The following is a 20,244-nucleotide window of genomic DNA, read 5'->3' on the forward strand; positions in this document are numbered from 1 at the left end:
CTGGATACGTGCCACAGACTGGTGAGTCTCCAGAGTAACGTGCTGGCTAGGACAAACCAGTTTCCAACACTACATCCTGGACGCTCCCATCTGTTGAACTTAAAGTGATAAGACCGTAGGCACGGCAGCTAGGGTTGGGGTGGCTGTAACTACAGAAGGGTAGTTTGGGGGAGTTCGGTGCTCATGGAAAAGCTCTGTGTCTGGACTGTGGCGATGATCATGGCATGTGGATACATAGGATAAAATTGTACGTGGATTAGACGCACACACGGACACGCAGGTCACAAGGTTTGCTGTCTAGCGACCAGTCAACGAGAAGTCGTTGTCTTGGTTGTGATACCGTGGTACAGAGAGAGAAGATGTCACCACTGGGGCAAGGCTGGATGAAGCGTAACACAGGACTCTCCTCTTTCTGTGGCTTCCCGTGAGTCCGTAATAATTTCCTAATTATAAAAAATAAACCCAAAACACAATTTTGCATTTCCAGTATCTGCAGTGTTGTGTGTGAGAGAGAGAGAAACAGGGAGGTCAATAATGCGAAGACAGTGAAGACGTTTTAATTAAAATTTGCAAGTCATTAGCCATCTTGTGGGCCCAGGCTTTGATGGGGCTGTTCTTTTGTATAATGGATTCGAGTAACGGCCATACTCACTTGAAAATGGATGGCCACAGAAACCTTGTGAGCCTTCTGGCAACAGAAGAAGAATGAACAGTCATCTGAAGGTGAACAGCACTTGTCTCATACAGAGTTCGAAGTGTTGCATCCTTGGGAATTCAGCAAACTCAGGTGGACATTGTATGCCGTGCCCACCTGTCTGGCTTTTCCTGGGGAATTATCATGAGAAATTCTGCATTTGACTGGGGCTGTAGACACTGGGCAGGCCACATTCATACTGGGGGTGTAAAGTCTGTGCATGGCTTCTTCCCCACTCCTTTTCAAGTGAGTCTAAAATGTTCTTGCGATGCCCCCTTATGGGGGCGCCTGGCTTGCTCCCGTTGGTGGGGTGTCTGACTCTTTTTTCTTTTTTTAAAGATTTTATTTATTTGACAGAGACACAGCAAGAAAGGAAACACAAGCAGGGGGACTGGAAGAGGGAGAAACAGGCTTCCCGCTGAGGAGGGAGCCCGATGCGGGGCTCGATCCCAGGACCCTGGGACCATGACCTGAGCCGAAGGCAGACACTTAACGACTGAGCCACCCAGGCGCCCTGGAGCATGTGACTCTTGACCTTGGGGTTGTTGGTTCTTGAAAAAATAAAACGGAGGGGCAAGGAAAAAAAGACCCCCTTATGAACTTTAGCTGAAAGGATTCTATAATACGTATGTGGTCAGCCTAAGAGCTGTGGGCAGATTTGAGGGTCTTGATCCCTGGAGATACTCTGACTGAGCACACATCATGTGTTATCCCAGGGGCTTTCAGCCCATTCGTTATGGCAAGGGTTCTCAACCTCAGCACTCTTGACACCCGGGACCAGCTCATTCTTTATCCTCTGGGGCTGCCTGGTATTAGGAGGCTCTTGAGCAGCCCTGTGGTCTCCACCCATTAAATGCCAATAACCCTCCCCCTCCCTGCTGTTGTCACCTCCAAGGATGTCTCTGGACTTTGCCAGATGTAGCCTGGTGGGTGAAGTCGCCCCTGGTGGACAACTACTGATGCATCATTTAATTCCAGGATGTTTTTCTTCCAACTGGTTTTTATTAGTAAATGGGGTTTTAATGGGATGCTATTTCTTCACACTTTATCTTCTTGGGCTATATTTTGATTTCTTTTGCTGCAGAACTCAAATAGACTTTAACAATGAGCAAAATGCAGTCCTCATTTTTATTAAGATTTTCCAGGGTATTTTTTCCCCTCGGGGAAGGCGGAAGTCTGCCAAAGCATTCTCTAGCAGATAATAAAATAATTGGGAGTAGCAGACTTTCCATCTGATTTAAAAAAAATTTTTTTTTTTTGGCTCCTGGTGAGGAGGTTAGATAACCAGGAAAAGGGCGCTACTCTTTTTTTTTTTTTTTTTTTTAAGATTTTATTTATTTATTTGACAGGGAGAGAGAGAGAGCACAAGTAGGCAGAGAGGCAGGCAGAGGGAGAGGGAGAAGCAGGCTCTCCACTGAGCAGGGAGCCCGATGTGGGGCTCGATCCCAGGACTCTGGGATCATGACCTGAGCTGAAGGCAGCCGCTTAACCGACTGAGCCACCCAGAAAAGGGTGCTACTCTTAATATTTGTGAATAATTTGTGTCTACAAAAGTGATAAAGCCATTTTGCCCATTGTAATCCCAGCAGCTGACAAATGACCCGGTAGACTCTGCTGTGTTTCCTAGGACCGTGGAATGCCTTCTTATGCAAGACACGTTTCCACAGATTCGGGAAATCATTTTAAAATGGTTCAGCTATCTTAATTTAAACAAAAGTTCAGGGCTTATTGTTCAGCTGAGTCTCTAAAAATATACTTTGACTGCAGTGGCTCTTTTACATTGCTAATGTGTGTCCCTGTTTAAAAAGAGGATCTTTATGGTAAAGGCAAGCATTTGTTTGAGATAATGATCACCTTCGCTTTAGAAATAATAAAGTATTTGTTTCATCACATAATAGATAGGGAAGACCTGAATAACGTGTCCATGTTACTGTTGGGTGAAAGGACCTTTGAAGTCCCACGCAACAGTAACAAGACATGCCTTCCTATTACCCACGGATGTGAGCAGCGCCTTTGTGATGGGGTGTCAGGGCTCCTCAATCATCCTCAGACCCTACGATCCGCTCAAGGGAGTCACAGGACTTAATAATGGTTATACTCATGGTTAATTACAGCAAAAAGATCTAGATTATAACGGACAGCACATTGACTTTTTTTTTTTTTTTAAGATTTTATTTATTTATTTGAGAGAGACAGCAGAAGCAAGGGTGAGGGGCAGAGGGAGAAGCAGACTCCCCACTGAGCAGGGAGCCCGACTCGGGGCTCAATCCTAAGATCCCAGGATCATGACCTGAGCCAAAGGCAGATGCTTAACCGACTGAGCCCCCCAGGCGCCCCCACATTGGCTTTATAGTTCACTGTAGGGTATTATATATTTGAAAGTTGCTAAGGGAGTAAATTGCCAGCGTTGTGGCCACATCAGGTAAGTGTAAGTCCAGGAGGTGATGGAGGTCTTAACTAACGTGATCGTGGTAATCTTTTCACGATGTATGTGGCTATCAGATCATCATGTTGTAAAGCGGGAACGGACATGATGTTGTAGGTCACTCCTATCTGCATAAAGCTGAGGCGGGAGAGAAGCAGATGAGCATCACAGATAATTTGCATGAGTCCCGGTCCGGGGGAAGCTAGGCACACACCTCCAGGTGTGCCGTCCCCGGGGACTTCCACGATGGCACTTAATTTCCCCAGCAGCACGTCCAGGGACACACACACGTGAAGTGTTCTAACACCCGAGCTTTGGCGTCCAGAGTTGACATCGGGCGTCTGTCCTGTAGGCATGCAGCTTCCGTCCCCGGGGACTTCCATGATGGCACTTAGTTCCCCAGCAGCACGTCCAGGGACACACGTGAAGTGTTCTAACACCCGAGCTTTGGCGTCCAGAGTTGACATCGGGCGTCTGTCCTGTAGGCATGTAGCTTGGGCTGAGCGGGGACAGAAGGAGGACTAGGGGAGCTCTGTGGCTGCCCTGCCACAGTCCCGAAGTTTAAATCTGGGTTGTGGTTGCATATCTATCATCTGTGTGTATGTTGTACTTCAACTGAAAAATGTAGGGGCGGTTAAGTAGCTGGAGAATGTGATACCCATGCCTTTCATCTAGAAAGAATAAACCGTTGCCCTCGCTAGCTTGGTGGCATCAGTAATTGACACTCCACGTACCCCCTGTTCCCTTTGCACAGTAGAATCTGTGGGGCCCGGTCCTCAGCTGACATGCCTGTGCGGGTGAACTGTTCGCTATAAACCCTCTTGTGATGGTGCTGGTTGCAGATGAGCGCCTCTTCATTCAAAGCGAGTCTATTTTTGTCCTAAACTGTTCTTCTGGTTTGACGATAAAGCCCCTTCGAGCGACAACATGGAATGATGAAGTTGCTCTTTCCTGTGTCCCAGATGTTCTCAGCCGTCCCCACTACCCTGGTTCCCAGGCGACTTTGTGCAACCTTTTCTGAGTTGACTGTTCTGATTTGTATGTGCGTAAACGCCAAGATTCACGATTTGCCGTTCTTGTGCTTGTTCATCTGTTAGAGGGCATAAAAAGCAATGAGGATGAAAATTCCTTCATCATTTATAAGCTCCAGTTGTTTAAATACGTGACCTGCTCGGTGTAGCCCAACAACTTCCATTGCTGTGAACATCAAAACAACTTGAGACTGTTGAAGATGCCCGTAAGGTGTATACCGTCGCTTCCTACTTTCAGAGTTGGTGATGACGTGAAGAAGTCTGAGATGGTTCCAGTTTCCTCTTCTAGCTAAGATGTAGCAGCCCCTTGTCATGGTGCCTGTCCTCAAAATTCAGGCACGATGACATTTAAGGCCGGCCTGCTCTGCAACTCAGATGTGACCTCACGGCGTCTAGCTTTCCTATATTTTGTTTCCTGCCACCTCCCTCCCTTTCCCGTTCTTCCTTCCCGACGGACGAGCAAGTCATCTGGACTGTCGGACCCGACCCTGTCCCTCCTCTCCCCTGTGTTAGCACGTGTTGCTTTCCTTGTGTCCCCTCCGCCGTCCACTTCATACGTGCCACGGTCCCCAAGGGGACGTCCCTTTCTTTCCCTCCCACTTCTGTGTCTGAGGCCAGCGTGCTGCTTTCTCCCCAAGGCCAGGGGTTCACCTGCGTGTCTCCCATCGATGCTCCAGTCCAGGAGTCCACCCCAGCCTTTCCATCGACCGCCCCCCCCAGCCTGGGGGTCCACTCCTGTCTCTCCACCAACAACCCCCCCCCAGCCTGGCATCCCCCCCAACCTTTCCACCACCCCCCCCAACCTGGGGGCCCCCCCCAGCCTTTCCACCGCCCCCCCCAGCCTGGGGGTCACCCCAACCTTTCCACCAACCCCCCCAATCTGGGGGTCCACCCCTGCTTTTCCACTGACCCCCAGTTTGGGGGCCCACCCCAACCCCTCCTTTGCCTTGCAGACTGCTGTTTTGGGTGCCTTGCTCCCGGGCATTCCTTAATATAATCCCACTTACTACCACTGCCATTTCCTGACCGCTGACCACCCCCGCCCTCCAGGGAACAACTTCTCCTGTTCCATCATCTTCTAGGGTATCTTTCCTCCGGCCCCCATCTTCCGTTCTCATCCATTACTCCGCCAGCCAGGCACTGCTCCTGTCTTGCCAATGTTGCTTCTGTTCCCGTTGTCACGGCCTTGTTGGAGTCCCAGAGCCAACGTTCATTGAGCACTTACCATGTGCCACGCATGATTCTAAGTACTTGGTGAATAAAGCTGTTACCCCTCGGAAGCAGATGCAACCACGTTTGCACGTCCCGGTGGGAAAGCCCAGGTGCTGAGGAGGCAGCGACGTGCCCACGCCACATTGCTGGAAGTGCTGGACCTAGGATCCAGAGCAGGCCATCTGGCTCCAGAATCTTCCTCTTTTAAATGATTTTTTTTTGGTTCTGTTAATGTGGTGAAATCGTCGATTCACTTTCTGACATTAAACCCTGCATTCCTGGAATGGACCCCACTTGGCCTAGACATTTTGTCCTTTTTTGTATGTTGCTGAATTTGGTCTGTTAATACCGTGTCTGGTATATTCACGTTTATCTTACTGGGAGAAACTGGGGTGTCCTGTTCCATTTTGAACATCCTTGTTAGGTGTGGGTATTGGGCTCTGCTGGCCTCATAAAAGAAGTTGAGGATTCCAAAATTGCTTTCCTCGGGACCTGTTGGCCCCATTCCCTAGTCCAGGTCTCTGCCCTAGAGCAGGGTGGAGACAACTTTCTGTCAAGTTTAGATACTGGAGTGTCTGTCATAGCTCTTCATGTCATCTTTAAAGCACAGAAGCAGCCATGACACACGATTTAGTTTGCAGGCCTCCGCAAGACTTTTAACAGAATGCGGGCGCCCCCCCCCCCCCGCCGTGCCCCTTACCTGCAACCCATTGTGTGTGTGCTGAGTGATCTTTATTCCCTTTTCCCTTTGCAGACTTCTGTGGCTCTCCTGGGTCTCCGTGCATATTTCCCAGCCTCAACAGTTTGTGTCCCATCTGCAGCATGTTGCCACATTTTATTAATATTTATTAATATTTTCCTTAAGTTGAAACAGTTCCAGAGATGTGCCAGTCTGTTAGCTGCATATGCACGACACATATTAAAGTAAATAACTTAGGTTTTAAGATGTTTGCTCCTGCGCTACCTAAACTTAATTGGGGTACCGTCCGAGGTTTCGGTGCCATCAGGGAGGCCTCAATGTCCCGGAGTAGGACAGCCATCACGATGTTCACCTCCACGGGAGTGTCGTGAGGGCGTGTCCTTCACCTGGTGGCACTGCCGCAGGTGCTAGGGGACAAAGGACAGAGGAGAAGAGGGAGTCTTGCTTCTTCCCCCACCTCTGGAGGGTCACCTGTCAGAGGCTGATGAATGTAACCTTGGAAGTGTGAGCAAAGGGGCCACAGCACCCCCAGAACAGGGCACAGAGAGAGAGCACATGAGAGCTGGGAGGGTCAGAGGGAGAAGCAGACTCCCCGCCGAGCAGGGAGCCCGATGCGGGACTCGATCCCGGGATTCCGGGATCATGACCTGAGCCGAAGGCAGTCGCTTAACCAACTGAGCCACCCAGGCGCCCGAGGGGGAGATGTTTGAGCTAGAATTTTGCAAGCAAGGCAAGGGGAAGACCATTTCAAGCAAGATCAGGAAGCTGGGTTGAGGAAGGCCCTGAGGCTCGGCAAGGGGTTCAGGGAGAAGGAGCCAGCTTGCTGACGGGGACGAAGGACGTGGAATGGGAGGAACAAGAAATCCCAGGCGGTCGGGTTGGCCGCACGTTAAGGGCGGGCGGAAACGCTCGAGCCCCATGCGTGTGGAAGCCGTTGGTTCCTTTCTGAAAGTAAATCGGAAGCTAGTGTGAGTAAAGGATGAGTGAACGCAGTCTGCCAAAACGGTGGCTGTCGAGACCGCATAGCAAGCAGCGGACATGCCTGTGTTGTGTTAGGTAAAGAAGCAGGGATACAGAGTTGTATGGGCGTAAGAATTCACATAAAACGCCATTTGCACGGAGGAAGGGGCTGGAAGACACTCCCCCGCGTGCAGACAGCAGTTTTAGCAGGTACAGAATCACGTGACTTATTTCCTCTCTCTTCCAAATTGCTTTCTCTGTTTTCCCCAAACTCGTAAGTTAATTTTTAAATTTTTTTTTAAGTTGCTAACGTTCTCAATTATGAACCTCTGGCGTAGCCTCCGTGCTCCTCCAATTTGCTGATTTCCGAACCTCCAGTCTCCGAGGGTTCAGATTGGGGGGGTGGGGCCTGGGGAGCTCTGGTGCCAGTAGGTGGAGCCTTTGCTTGCGTTTCCTCGCGTCCTTCTGGAAGCTGGACCGCAGGCAACTCCTCGCGCGTCCCCCCCGCGGGGCTCTGGGAAGGCGGCAGGGACAGCGGCCTCCCGAGCCAGGCCGCCTCTCCCCGAGCCAGTTGTTGGCCCCGGAGGAAGTAGCAACCTTAGTTTATAACCTGACTAATGCTTTCCCCTCCTGGATGTTTCCCATGTTGAGAGGATATTAAAATCTTGGCAGGGCGCACGGGCTGCAATAGTCAGAGGCCCGCTCTGTACTCAGCCACCACCCTTGGGGTCCAGGCCAGATGTTTTAAGTGAAACCCTATTTTAACGAGGTCCTTCTGGTATTTCTTTTGGGCGCCATCCAAGACTGTTCCATTTTACACCAAATTCCGTATTATGGCAGGTCATCTAGAACAGGTCTGCAGCCCATAAAAACATTCTCGCTGCACTCCACTTTCTGTGTCCGAGTGTCAGAATTAGGAGAGAAAATGACGGCTGGGTCTTGAGGATTTTTTTTTTTTTTAAGACAATCATAAAGCTGATGATGTGCACATGTGCGGTGATTGAGACTGCAAAATCAAAAAGGATTCTCAGCATAGTTTTATGCTTTTTACCATGGGTGGAAGTCGAGTTTCCGTATGATAAGAACGGCGCTTTGGGCAGAAAATGTAATCCTCTGGTGAGACTAATCCGTCACTTCCAAACAGGAGAAGAGAACCCACAGCAAAGTAGCTTCCAAAGATGAGGGTATGCGTTTTGTGTTGACAGCTTCTAGCTCCGTCTCTGTGTGTGTGTGTGTGTGTGTGTGTGTTTCTCTGATTTATCGGACCCAGCTCCCACGTCGTCACCCCTGGCCTCCCTGCCATCTTTATTTGGATCAGTGCCCGCCCCCACCACCTCCAGTCACTCCTGTCCCCTCGCGGGCCAGACAGCCGCAGCTCTGGTGCGGACACCTTGACGATCCGCCGTGAAGAGGGATGTTACAGGAATGTCGATATTCAAAGAAACCTAAGGAAGTGCTGCATAATAAATGAGCAGTCCATGCAGCCTGGGAGATGGGAGCAGGGTGTTCACCGAGCCACAGGGCCCTGCCAACGGCCGGGGCTGTGCATCTCTCTCCCTCACAGGGTGGCTTCCGCCAGCACGCGAAAATCATATTACAGACCCGCCAACCACAGACTCTACAGCGTGTGTTTTCACTTCCTGTCCAATAAGGGACATCCCCACCTAGCTGCTGCCCCTAAAAGCTAGTCCCAGTTCCACCCTCCGTCTCTCCGGCTTCCTGGTTCCTCTGTGTGGCCCTGTGTGGTGTGGTGGGGCCCCGTCTCTCGGGAATTGTAAGTGATCCGTTCTTCTTTCGATGGCATGAACCCCTCCCTCTGTGTGGCTACTGAGTCACCTCTGTAAATTAAAATCCTCTGGGTTTGATGGCGTACGGAGGTCATTTCTAACCTCTACGTAGAGTTTTAGAATTGAAAGGGGTGTTGGAAGTTGTTTAATTCCACCTGTTTGTTGTCAGAAAAGGAAGCCAGGGAAGCAAATGAGGACAGACGCAGGCCTTGGAGTGCGTGGTGAAGGGTGCTATCTTTATAAGCAAAGAGAAACCGTGCCCAGTTCCTCCATCACTGCATCTGACTCTGTTTGCAGTCTCTTTTATTCCTAACACTGCCCTCTTTAGGGGAGTGTCGTCGAAAGATACAGTTCATCTTAGTTTGCTTTGTGTCATGCAGAAAGCATTCTGCGTCGCTTTTGCAATATAGATCTTGTTTGCAGCTTAGTTGGCTGAAAAATGTAATATAAATGGTGTTACTGATAAAATGATCTTCCTGTTTTTTAAAGGGGCGCCATTTTGAATCATTTAGAAGTTTCTAAACAAATTTCAAGAGTGTCCTGTGTGTGGGTTAAGAGCATGGACTCGGGAGGCGCCTGGGTGGCTCAGTAGTTAAGTATCTGCCTTCGGCTCAGGTCATGATCCCAGGGTCCTGGGATCGAGCCCCATATTGGGCTCCCTGCTCAGCGGGAAGCCTGCTTCTCCCTCCCCCACTCCCCCTGCTTGTGTTCCCTCTCTCGCTGTGTCTCTCTCTGTCAAATAAATAAAATCTTAAAAAAAAAAGAGCATGGACTCGGGGGTCAGATGGCCACTTCCGAGCTCTGTGCCCTTGGGGGAATCACTTAACTGCTCTGTGACTCAATTTCCTCATCAGTAACATGGAGTTCATAAGACTAACTCATAGGTTGTTGCCAGCCCTGAGCAAATTCATGAAAAGGGCTAAGCCACATAATACGCACTGGATATCCTTACCTTTATCCTTACTCTCAGGTATCATGATCGTTTTACAGTTCAGGTATACATATGGCCAAGAGTCGTCTTTGGTTCTTTTGTCAGCTGTTCCTTGTATGGCCATCAGATTTGTTTAAAAACTGTTTTCCTTCTCTTACACTGTCGGCCCTAAATCCTTCATTCTTGTCCTTTTCCTTCAAGGCTTTTACTCTGAAAATAGCAAGGACTCCGGTTTATTCCGTTGCTTACTGCCCCTTCTCTCCCATCAGCCTGAGTGGTTTTTCTCAGCCTTCCTTGAGTTTCCTTCACCTGCATCCGTCTGCAGCCGCAGCTGCTGCCCCAAGGTGGGTGCTCTGTGTGTCAGGAAGGGAATGCAGATGGGCTTCCTCCCTTCAGGAAGCTTCTGTCTCCTCGGAAGCTGGGAGGTGCGGAAGAATGGAGAGTGCTGGGGGCTGCTGGAGCTCAGGAGGGACATTCCCTCCCGGGACGACAAGACGGGCCTCCGCAGAGCAAGGCCATCCGGCCGAAGCCATGACGACTGAGCAGGTGTCCGCAGTGGGGAACAGGGGTGTTTGGGAGCCGGCTTTCTCGCCCTCTGACTGGTGAAAGTCGGCCCGGCCCCCTCTTTGTCATGGGGCGCTGTGCTCTGCACTGTAGGATGCTGAGCGTCCCTGGTCTCTCCCTGTTAGGTGCCTGTAGCAACCCCCCACCCATGCACACCCCTGTGACAACCAAAAGTGCCTGCAGACATTGCCTGCGTCTGCTGGGGCGGGGGGGACGGACGGACGGAGTCACCCTCCCTTGACAACCATGAACCCCTGTTCTAGACCAAGAGACCGGAATGAACAGAGGGACTCTCCAGGGAAGTGGGAAGCAGGTATGTGCTTTGAGCAGAAGTGCCCGGGGAGCCCCTGAGAGATGCCCCCGGCTCACGGCCGGGTTCGAGGGGCTTCCAGGCCCAGGCTCAGGCGACAGGTCTTGCCCGGGCCTGCGGGTTCTTGATGGCTCTGGAGATGGAAAACACCAGACTCTGCATGCTGACCCAGGGCAGATACTGTGACGGTTTGGGTGACGTCCGTAGTGACGTCCGCAGCATCTGTAAATGCCGTGTGCCACTGCCCGACACGGGAAGCTCTCGCTGAGCGTCCGCTGCCCTCGTTACCCGCACGTCGTCAGGTGGAGAGCCTCTGGGCTCCTGCAGCAGAATCCCACGGACGGAGGGCTTAGAAATAGCACACATTCGTTTCTCACGGTTCCAGTAAAACTTTATTTGCAAGTACAAGCAGTGGGCCGGACTTGGCCTTCCCCTGATCTAGACAGTTAGAATTTAACGTGCCCATTGGCTTTGGGTGGCTGTCTATATTCCAAGCACGCAAGTTCATTAAATATTTAATAAAGATTCTGCATTTATAGACGCCTCAAATCGGTGCCCTTGGTATTCGGTTCGGCTGAAGACACAAAAGCACCCTCACAGCTGCCATGAGTATTCTACGTCTGCTTTTCTCTGCCGAATAAGCAGCATTTCTAAGGGCCAGAGAGCGATAATTTAGTAGGTTTTGCTGACGAAGGAGGCCAGCATTAACGGGGCAGAGTGGTTCAACTGTATCACTAACTCACATGGTTTGTGAAGCCCTTTGTGGAAGAGTATGGTTTAGCGATGGGGCAACTGCAAGAAACAGAAAACATGTACTTGCTTTGTTTTAAATCTACTTTTATTGCCTAGTTGGGTGAGACCAATTCATGTACAGGCTCTTTTCCTCTCTCGTGAGGAAAACAGGACTTTCCTCTTGAAGATCTCGCCATGCTTTATATAAAATGTAGTGCTTATTTTAAACTTTTCCCAGTTGATCACGAGTACACCCTTTTTTCTCCTGGGAAATACTCTCACCTTATCTGGCTATCCCCCGTTACTGTGTGTTACCTGAATTCTGTGACCAAGTGCATATGGAGGGTGACAAGCATCCACCCATTGCGTTTATAAGTCAAGCAGAAGTGTGAGTAGACTGTGGATAGTGTCCTTTGGGGGATTTAGTTTTTCTAGGTTACTGGTTCTCAACCGTGTCGGGGTCAATTAGGCAATATCCGGAGACACGTTGGGTTGTCATGACGGAGAGGAGGCGCCTCGGGCATCCAGTAGGTAGAGGCCAGAGGTTGTTCCACATGCTACAACACACAGGGCGGTGCTCCCCACAGCCAAGGATCTGGCCCCGATGTCAGTCATGCCACAGCTGAGAATCCTGCTGTCGAGAGCGTTAGCTGGGCTGCCTCTTACTAAGTAGGCGGCAGGCCTCCTGGCTGCAGCAATGACTCCAGGCTGGCTGGGTGTCGGACACCAGGGACGCTGATGCTCTGCCCTCACACAGGTCTTTCATCCAGGTACCACTAAGCTCTTTATTCTCCTCCTTTTGAACAACTTCCACACCTGCCGTCGGACTAGTCCTGAGTATTTCCATCTCCATCATTGACATAATGTGCTTTTTCCTATTGATGTCCTCTTGGGTGGAAGAAGAGAAGCATTGAAAGCTGAAGAGGTGTAAGGCAAGGAGTCTTACCGCTCTGGCAGACTGCAAATGAATAGACTTAGCCTTGGAATCCAGTTGGGAGGAGTGGGGCGCTGGGGGTGGTGGAGGCTGGGCCAGCCCCAGAGGGGAAGCATCCTGCCTGGAGGGGCCAGTCTTCCAAGATGGCGCCTTATGCAACACACTGGCACACGGCGGAGCTCCAGTAACCCGAGCCTAAGAGAAAGTGCTCAAGCAGGCCTTGCTCACACGGTCTGTGGACATGTCCCAGTTCCATGATGAATGAACATCAGGACTGCAAGGTATCCGAGTGATGGTTTCATCCAGTCTCCTCACTGAACAAACAAGGAAAGGCAGAGGAGGAAGGTTCCTACTAGTTCAGGGTCTTCTCTAGATTCAAAAATGTATGCAGGCCTGCAGGTCTCACATCCGGTTCTCGCATCAGCTCCTTGAGGTACGTTTTATCCCCACAGCATAGAAAAGGAAACAGAGGTCCAGCCAAATGATGTGACCTGGCCCAGGCACTCAGTGGGGGATCGAGGACAGACCCAGCGCTCCTGACTGTTCCTGACATTGTCTGCACCTGGCCCTCCTGCTTGCCTCGATGAAATCGGGTTGGCTCGAAGTCAAGAAAGTCTTCCAAACAAATGAACAAATGGATGAAAAAAGCATTGATTTAGAGGCCATGCATAGATTCGCCCCGAGACATGCAGCTCATGTAAATTTATAAGCAAATAGGAGGACTGGTTTCAGTGGTGACATGGAACATTATTACTGCGTGTGTTTATAAAGATACCCGGTTTCCAGTCATAATTTTCTGCCCCCCTCCCCCCAATAGAGGACACAAGTGTTAATCACAGATGTTCAAGCTCATGGCTCTCCCGTGCACCTTTATCTGCTCAGTCATCATTTTGCTTCAGTGGGGGAAGTTCATTCAAGCGATTCCTCTCCCAGCCTCTTTGCAGTCTTAGACTCCCACGCCCTTGGTTCATCTCTGTCCCCTTCTTGCAGCAAGCCTCAACTGAATGTTGTCCAAATGTCTGCAGAAGTGGGCTCTACCTCGCAAAACATCATACGCACAGAGATCAGAAACTTAGGCAACCAGACCTTATACGTGACATTTAAACACCGGATGCAAAAGGAAATCAAGGACGTAGTGGAACGTTGGGTTAGAAGTGGGCTTGCGGCTTGCCCTTTGCATGTTGCCTACGCTGCATCCGTGGCTCTGGCCGATGGGAGCCAGCGAGGTCCGGCTAGGTAACGGAGTGGGCATCCACCCGGGAATTGGAGAATTCTGGTTCCTGTGCCTGTGGGTGTTCAGGGTCCGATGAAACGATGAGTCCTGCGACCCCATAGCTAGAGTTGAAATTCTGCTTCTACCTCTCAGCGCATGCATGAACCCTGGACCCGTTACCGAACTTCTCCAGTATTTCCTGTCCTTGTGTGTAAGCTGTAACAGCACTCGCTGAACAGCCACCTCGAAGATCAGGGACACCCGAGTGCCCAGATTTGCTTAACAGCAGTCATGAGGTCAGAATGTGCTGTGGGTTGTGTGCCTAGAGTAGCACTATGGCCAGTACTTGAGAGGATGACGCGGGAAGGGATGGAGGAAGGGAGCGTTCTGCTGGACCGCATTTTGGGTCTCTCCCAGATTCTTCTGTTGGGATCCTAACCCCCCCCCCCCCGCCCCCCGTGATAGTATTCGGAGGCAGGGCCTTTGGAAGGCGATTCAGTTGTGAGCCCGGAGCCGTCATGAATGGGATTCGCGTCCTTATGAAGGAGACCCCCACAGGGCTAGCTCGCCCCTTCTGCCGTGTGAGCGCCAGAAATCGGCGCTCGCCACACACCGGATCTGGCCCCTGGACCGTGCGCTTCCCAGCCTCCAGAACTATGAGAAATCAGTGTCTGTCAGTCCCCCGGGCTGCAGGGTTTAGGTACAGCTGCCGGCGGGACGTACGAGGCGTAGAGCGCAGGCTTGACCTCTCCTCCCCGCTCGTGCTGTGAGTCACCGAGAGGGACGCCTCCCCCGCAGGAACCTGTGTCGGCCGGCGCCGGAGTCGGCTGTCGGCGTGGGGCTCCGCCGGCGGCTTCCGTGGATGGTTGTCAGTGGAATCGCCTGGTGGGCTGAGCGTGGCATCCCGCTGCCCGGCTTCGGATGTCAGCCTGAACGCCCAGGGCCTGTTGGGGACCCTGGCAGGAGCTCGAGACCTGCCCGTCTAGAAGGGGACGTCGCAGTCAGGGTGGCAGAGGCCCAGGGTGACCGGGAGGCCTCAGCGAGGTCGTGGCAAGGGCCTGGGGCGGTGCTGGCCCCGAGCAGGCGCCGGGTAAGTAAGGCTGCCTGTTCTATGAGTCCTGCGGTGGGTGTGGCCCCGCCGTGGACTTTGGAAAGATACCAGGAAAGAAGAAACGGCTGTGGAAGTCAGTGTTCCGCCCTGTTCGCCCCAGGGGGTGGGGGGCAGATGGAGGAGGAGGTGGGGGCCCCGAGAGTGGGGAGTGGGGTCAGCAGCCAGGAAGAGTCCTGAGTAAGGAGGCCGTCACACGCAGGTGCAGGGAAGAGTCACTGGGTGGTGGTTCCGTCTTGGCCCGAGGGGTAGGGGACAGGTCTGAGGCGGAGGGCAAGGTAGAAGGCAGATGGGAGGCGGGTGGAGAGGGCCTTGGCCTCTGGCCCTCGGAGGCCGGAGATGGGGGGAGCCTCAGATGCGGGCCTGTGCGGCGCTTGTAGGCACGTGTGGTTCGGGAAGGGATCTGCAGCCCGTTGTAAGTCCCCGTGGCTGGTACAGGACTCGAAATAAAGAAAGGACGCGTTTTATACATTCCTTATAATCAGACACTGGGGGATGAATGGGTGGGCTGAGGAGCAGCAGAAAGTCGACGGGGAAAAGGAGAGGAAAACGCAAACCCAGAAAGCTCCTTTCACGGAGGAACATTCCCATCTGCTGAGCGCTGCGTTTATTGCAACGGCTGGTTGTATTTTGCTCTGGGGAAGGCAGAGAGCCGCGGTGTGGAATCTGCTGGAAGGCGGGGCCCGCGCCATGCCCCTGTCGGTCTGGCTTCTGAAGGTGGGGTGCCAGCAGCAGGAGTGTGGGAGGCCGTGTGCAGGCCTCGCAGGCCAGCAGCGGGGACCCCCCAGGGAGCCCCGTGCGGCCCACCAGCGTGTAGGATGAGCCACTGGTGATGGGGAGGTGCTCGTGGAGGAGGCCCCCGGGGAGCAGGATTCGAGGGACCCCCCTTACAAATGAGGGGTTGGCAGAGCTGAAGGGGGTAACCCCAAGACTGGTCAGAGCGGTCCAGCCTCGTGGGATGAGCAGATTCTGGCCGCACAGTGGGCAGAACATCCTGGCAAGGCAGCTGGAGGGTTCACCGCCAGAACTCCCGCTGCCTTCCCTTTTGCCTGATGAATGTCCAGCGTACACGGTGAGAGAGTTCAGAGCCCCACGGTGGGAGTGCCTTTGGCCGCACTCCACCTCCAGGCGGGGAGCTAAGCATAGGGGCTCCTGTTACTCACAAGGCCTGAACCCCACAAGGCTTCCCAGTTCCCGGGCACCCCTGGCCGTCCCAGACCAAGCAAGGGGACGGTACCCCCAGCAGACTGGGCTGCCCCCTTGCAGGGAAGACCTGCAGCAGCTGGGAGCTCCGGCCGCAGGGTGCCCCCTTACTCTGCTTGAGGAAGCAGCGGCCAAAGCAGGTTCCCGATTGCCCTCGGACCCCGCAGGGGTCCCCAGCACCTCCTACCCCCTGCCCTGCCACCTCCCTTTCTGGAAGAAGGCATTGTTTTGTACACGTGGTAACTACCCTGATGAGTGCTGAGGGAAGGACGGGGAGGAGCCAGCATCCCATAGCCAAGGGAAAGTTACCGATTATTAGATAAATCGACTCAAGCCACCCCAGTGGGTCCAGAATGGTCTCTTTTTCTTCGGATGTTTGGCCGTGTGGTGCCTTGGCCCCCGCCTGCCATGAGCGCTCGGAGCCCGGCTAAAGAAAGGCACCCTGTGTGCACTGCGGCTGGGCTGGGGGACGCCCAGAGACCGGAGCCGGGAGCTCTGGAACGAGTGGTGGCAACACGGAGTAGGCCCAGAGTTGCACTTCTGCAGCAGAAACATTTCCCCAGGGGGCACCTGGGTGGCTCAGGCGGTGAAGCGTCAGCCCGGCTCGGGTCATGATCCCAGGGTCCTGGGATCGAGCCCCACATCGGGCTCCCTGCTTGGCGGGAAGCCTGCTTCTGCCTCTGACGCTCCCCCTTCTTGTGCTTTCTCTCTCCGTCAAATAAATAAAATATTAAAAAAGAAAAAGTTTATCCAGGGCAGATTATGCTCCATTCTGCCGTTAATAACACCGAAACGGCCCCACCTCTAAAGCTGTTTCCGTCCCTGTGCAGCCGCCATCGGCTCTCCGTGGCTGGGCCTCCCACCACCCTCCATTTCGGGCCTCGCGAAAGCCTGTGCTCCCCCCGTTTCTCGCTGCAGGTTTTTCCCACTCGGCGTTCACGTTCGGCATCGAGAGCCACATCAGCCAGTCCAACATCAACGGGACGTTGGTGCCGCCAGCCGCTCTCATCTCTATCCTGCAGAAGGGACTGCAGTATGTGGAGGCCGAGATCAGCATCAACGAGGTACGTGCGCTCCCGGGGCGCGGGCCGGTGGCCTGGCCCCACCAGCAGAGCCCGGCGACCGTGGAACAGCTCGGAAACCAGTCATGGCCACGCCAGCCGTGGCCCGGCTGCGGGATTCCTTCCACGCTCCCTCGCTTGGAACGGACCTGCTCCTTACAAGCCTGTCTTATTCTGCGTTCTCTGTAGCTTTTAAAAACTACGAAAGTAATACATCCTGTACTCGGCCACCCGTGTTCCTCCACCCGTTTCCGAAAACCCACATCTTTGAAAAACACCCGAATTTCTGCCTGTCCTGTGCACGTTCTTCCCTGAGTGTGGCCCTCTCCTCCTTCCTCCTCTCAGATTGGGTGCCCGGAGGCCGTGTTCCACCGGCCCCTTGAGGCCCCGTCTGGTCTCTTTTTTCCACAAAACAGTTAAATGTGGGGATAGGAGCGTGTGACCCCAGAGGGCGCCTCCCCGCCAGCTCTCAGATCGTGCGATCCTGCCACTCGATGTCTCCATCGCCTGGTTTCCATGTGTTCAGTCTGTCGAGAATCCCTCGTGGCATCTCTTCCTCACTTCCAAATTCCAGCACGTCTGGAGATGAATAAAAGGGCGCGTCATTTGTGACTTCGGTTTGCGGTCACTGAGCAGCGGGACGGCATGCTTGCAGAGTTTAAACTGGGAGGTGTTTTCATTGTTCTCGGCAGTTTCTACTTTCTGCCAAGTGGTCGTCCCTTTGAGGCGTGACTCTATGAAGAAGGTAGTAGGGAAGCGTGCTGACCGCTCGGTCAACATTGGCCACACCGTGGCCAGAACCAAAGCATGAAGGTGGCCGACGAGGTGACCGGCTACTTGCTTACACATTTTCCAGGGTTTCCTATTGTTTCGTTGCTTTCAAGTGCAATATTGTACGATGGCCAGAAGTCAGCTGGGGTCATGGGTCATTTCGATCGTGTCCCGCTGAAACTCCTGTCGTTCACTTCTTCCTAATTTCCGAGGTAATTCAAGTTCAGGATGTGCAAAAACATGTTTGCACGCTCAGCAGCCACAACCCAGAAGCACTGACTTGTTGTCTGACTCTGATACTTGGACCGATTTCTAAGAACTCCGTCCCGTGTTCAGTGTGTATGGAAATTTTTTCATTGCAGATAGAAGCCAGAGAATCAAAACCAGTTGAAAAAACACTCATGGGGACTGAGCACTGCTGTTGCCCGTATTTCACGGCTATATTTGGTCTACACCCTGAACCCCAGTGGCAGCAGATGGGTATTTTATTAAGTCACACGGACACGTGTACGAGGAATCAAACATGAATGGTGCCAAAATCTCTAATTTGGTCTTGAGGTTTCCAAAGAGCTGCCTCTCCCTCACAAGAGGGTGGTGGTTCATAGACTTTCTGTACTTATCGTAACATCCGGGCCGGGCTTCTCAAACTCGGCACTCTTGGCACGTGGGGCCCGATGATTCTTCGTGGCGGGGCGGCCTGGATGCTGTAGGACGTTGAGCCACGTCCCCGATCACCCCGTCCCCTCCTCCCCCACTCTGCGCCGCTGCCCCGGCCCGGCCGGACCCCTGGGCGTCGCTCTGGGCTCCGCACCCGCCGGGCCTGGAGCGCAGAGGCCGCCGGGCCCCGGGAGCTGACGGCCACCCCCTGTGGCTCTCTCCCCAGGATGGCACGGTGTTCGACGGCCGCCCCATAGAGTCGCTGTCCCTGATCGACGCTGTGATGCCTGACGTAGTGCAGACACGGCAGCAGGCCTTCCGGGAGAAGCTCGCTCAGCAGCAGCAGGCCGGCGCGGCGGCGGCGGCGGCGGCGGCCACGGCGGCCACGGCGGCCACGGCGGCCCCGGCAGCCGTGGCCCAGCAGCACCCACCAAAGAACGGAGAGGCCACGGTGAACGGGGAGGAGAACGGAGCACACGCGATAAGTACGTGCGGGGCTCTGGGGTGGGCGAGCTTCTGGTGGTTTCTCTCCTGAGTCCGTGGGAGTCGCAGACTCTTCACGCTCTGCTGGCCCTTTCTCGGAGCCCTGGGCGGGCGGTGTGTTTGCTGGGAAGAGCTTCACGCTTTGTTTCCATCGGCCTCCTCAGACCCGGTGGTCTTCACGCACACATCCTCGATTTTAGGAAGTCGTGCTGCTCAGAGCACTTGTTTTTTGTGACAGTAAGATGTACCGTGTGATCACTGTCTGACATCAGAGGGTTTTGTTTGTGGAGGCCCCTGGTCCTCTGTCCGGCCTTCGGTGTTGAGCGCCTTGGGCCGGCATTTGCTGTACTAGCCCAGCTCACAGTTACGGAGCGGGCCGCAGGCCCCAGGAGACAGCAGGTGCGGCCTTACGTGGTCCTCCCCAAATGCTGGGCGCTTAGTGTCTCTTAGCTAATTGCCCTAAAGGACGTGGCTGATCGGAGCGCCTGAATTTCTACCCAGAGAACCGGACTCCGCTCTGATACGTGGCTTATAAACTCAAAGACTGCTTCCGGGTCGACGTTCAAAGCATGCTGTGCGTGCACGTGGCTTGCTTACACGTGGCTCGCTGGTCGGCCGCCCCACGTGAGGCTGTAGTTTGCAGCCAGGCCCTGTGGCAGCTTCTGGTCCACAGGCACAGGGTAACGGATTCTCCTGAGCTAGAGAATCCGACCCGCCCTCAGATGGAGAACCCAGACAGGCTGTAACGCAGATTCTAATAAGTGGGATGACGTACGGGCCGTGAGTCTAGCGTAGAGACGGAAGGACTTCCCACCGGTAGGTTCCATCGTCCCTGTTCCTCAGGTCCCGAGGATGGGGTGGGGAAGGCCGAAGACCGTACGCAGCTCGTGCTGCAGATCACTTCAAGCGATGCAACCCTCAAGTTCTTAAAAATGGAAGGAACTAAGGGTCGTTGTTTTCTTGGTCTTCCGTCACAGAAACGAATCTGTAAGTGGTGACCTTGAAGAAATCTGTGTTTGCCAAGACAGAAGTTTTGCAGACTTTTGAATTGTACTGATTTCTTTTAAACCTCATCGGGGGGTAGAAAATCTTAACGGTTGGGGCATGTGGGTGGCTCAGTCATTTAAGCATCTGACTCTTGATCTCAGCTCAGGTTTTGATCTCAGGGTTGTGAGTTCAGGCCCTGCATTGGGCTCCACGCCGGGCAAGGAGCCTACTTAAAAAAGAAGAAAAAATCTAACGGGACATAGCTGCGTAGAGACGGGTACACGCCTTAAAGCAGACTGGCCGCTCACACACAGATAGCCTTCATTTCGTGGGTGCCCGTGGGTTATCTGTCACTCTCCAGGGAGCACATCTGAGGGCTCTCTGGCATGGCACATCATCCTTACTTTTACTTTGTTCCCCGAAGCCTGGGGCCACCTACAGTTTGCGGTCATCTTGCTGCAAGGCAGGCTGAGGCCAGACT

General features: G+C 53.3%; 1 protein-coding gene across 1 annotated transcript in view; it reads left to right on the top strand.

The window, feature by feature from the left end:
* Nucleotides 1-20,244, top strand: part of TBL1X (transducin beta like 1 X-linked) — a 215,958-nt gene that overhangs the window by 172,962 nt on the left and 22,752 nt on the right. The window contains exons 5-6 of the mRNA XM_035029681.1: nucleotides 16,723-16,868; nucleotides 18,520-18,778. Of these exons, the coding sequence (XP_034885572.1) occupies nucleotides 16,723-16,868; nucleotides 18,520-18,778 (405 nt within the window). The remainder of the gene's footprint in view (nucleotides 1-16,722; nucleotides 16,869-18,519; nucleotides 18,779-20,244) is intronic.

The sequence above is a fragment of the Mirounga leonina genome, unplaced genomic scaffold, assembly GCF_011800145.1.
Source record: "Mirounga leonina isolate KUSES-001 unplaced genomic scaffold, KU_Mleo_1.0 Mir_268, whole genome shotgun sequence".
Lineage (NCBI taxonomy): Eukaryota > Metazoa > Chordata > Mammalia > Carnivora > Phocidae > Mirounga > Mirounga leonina.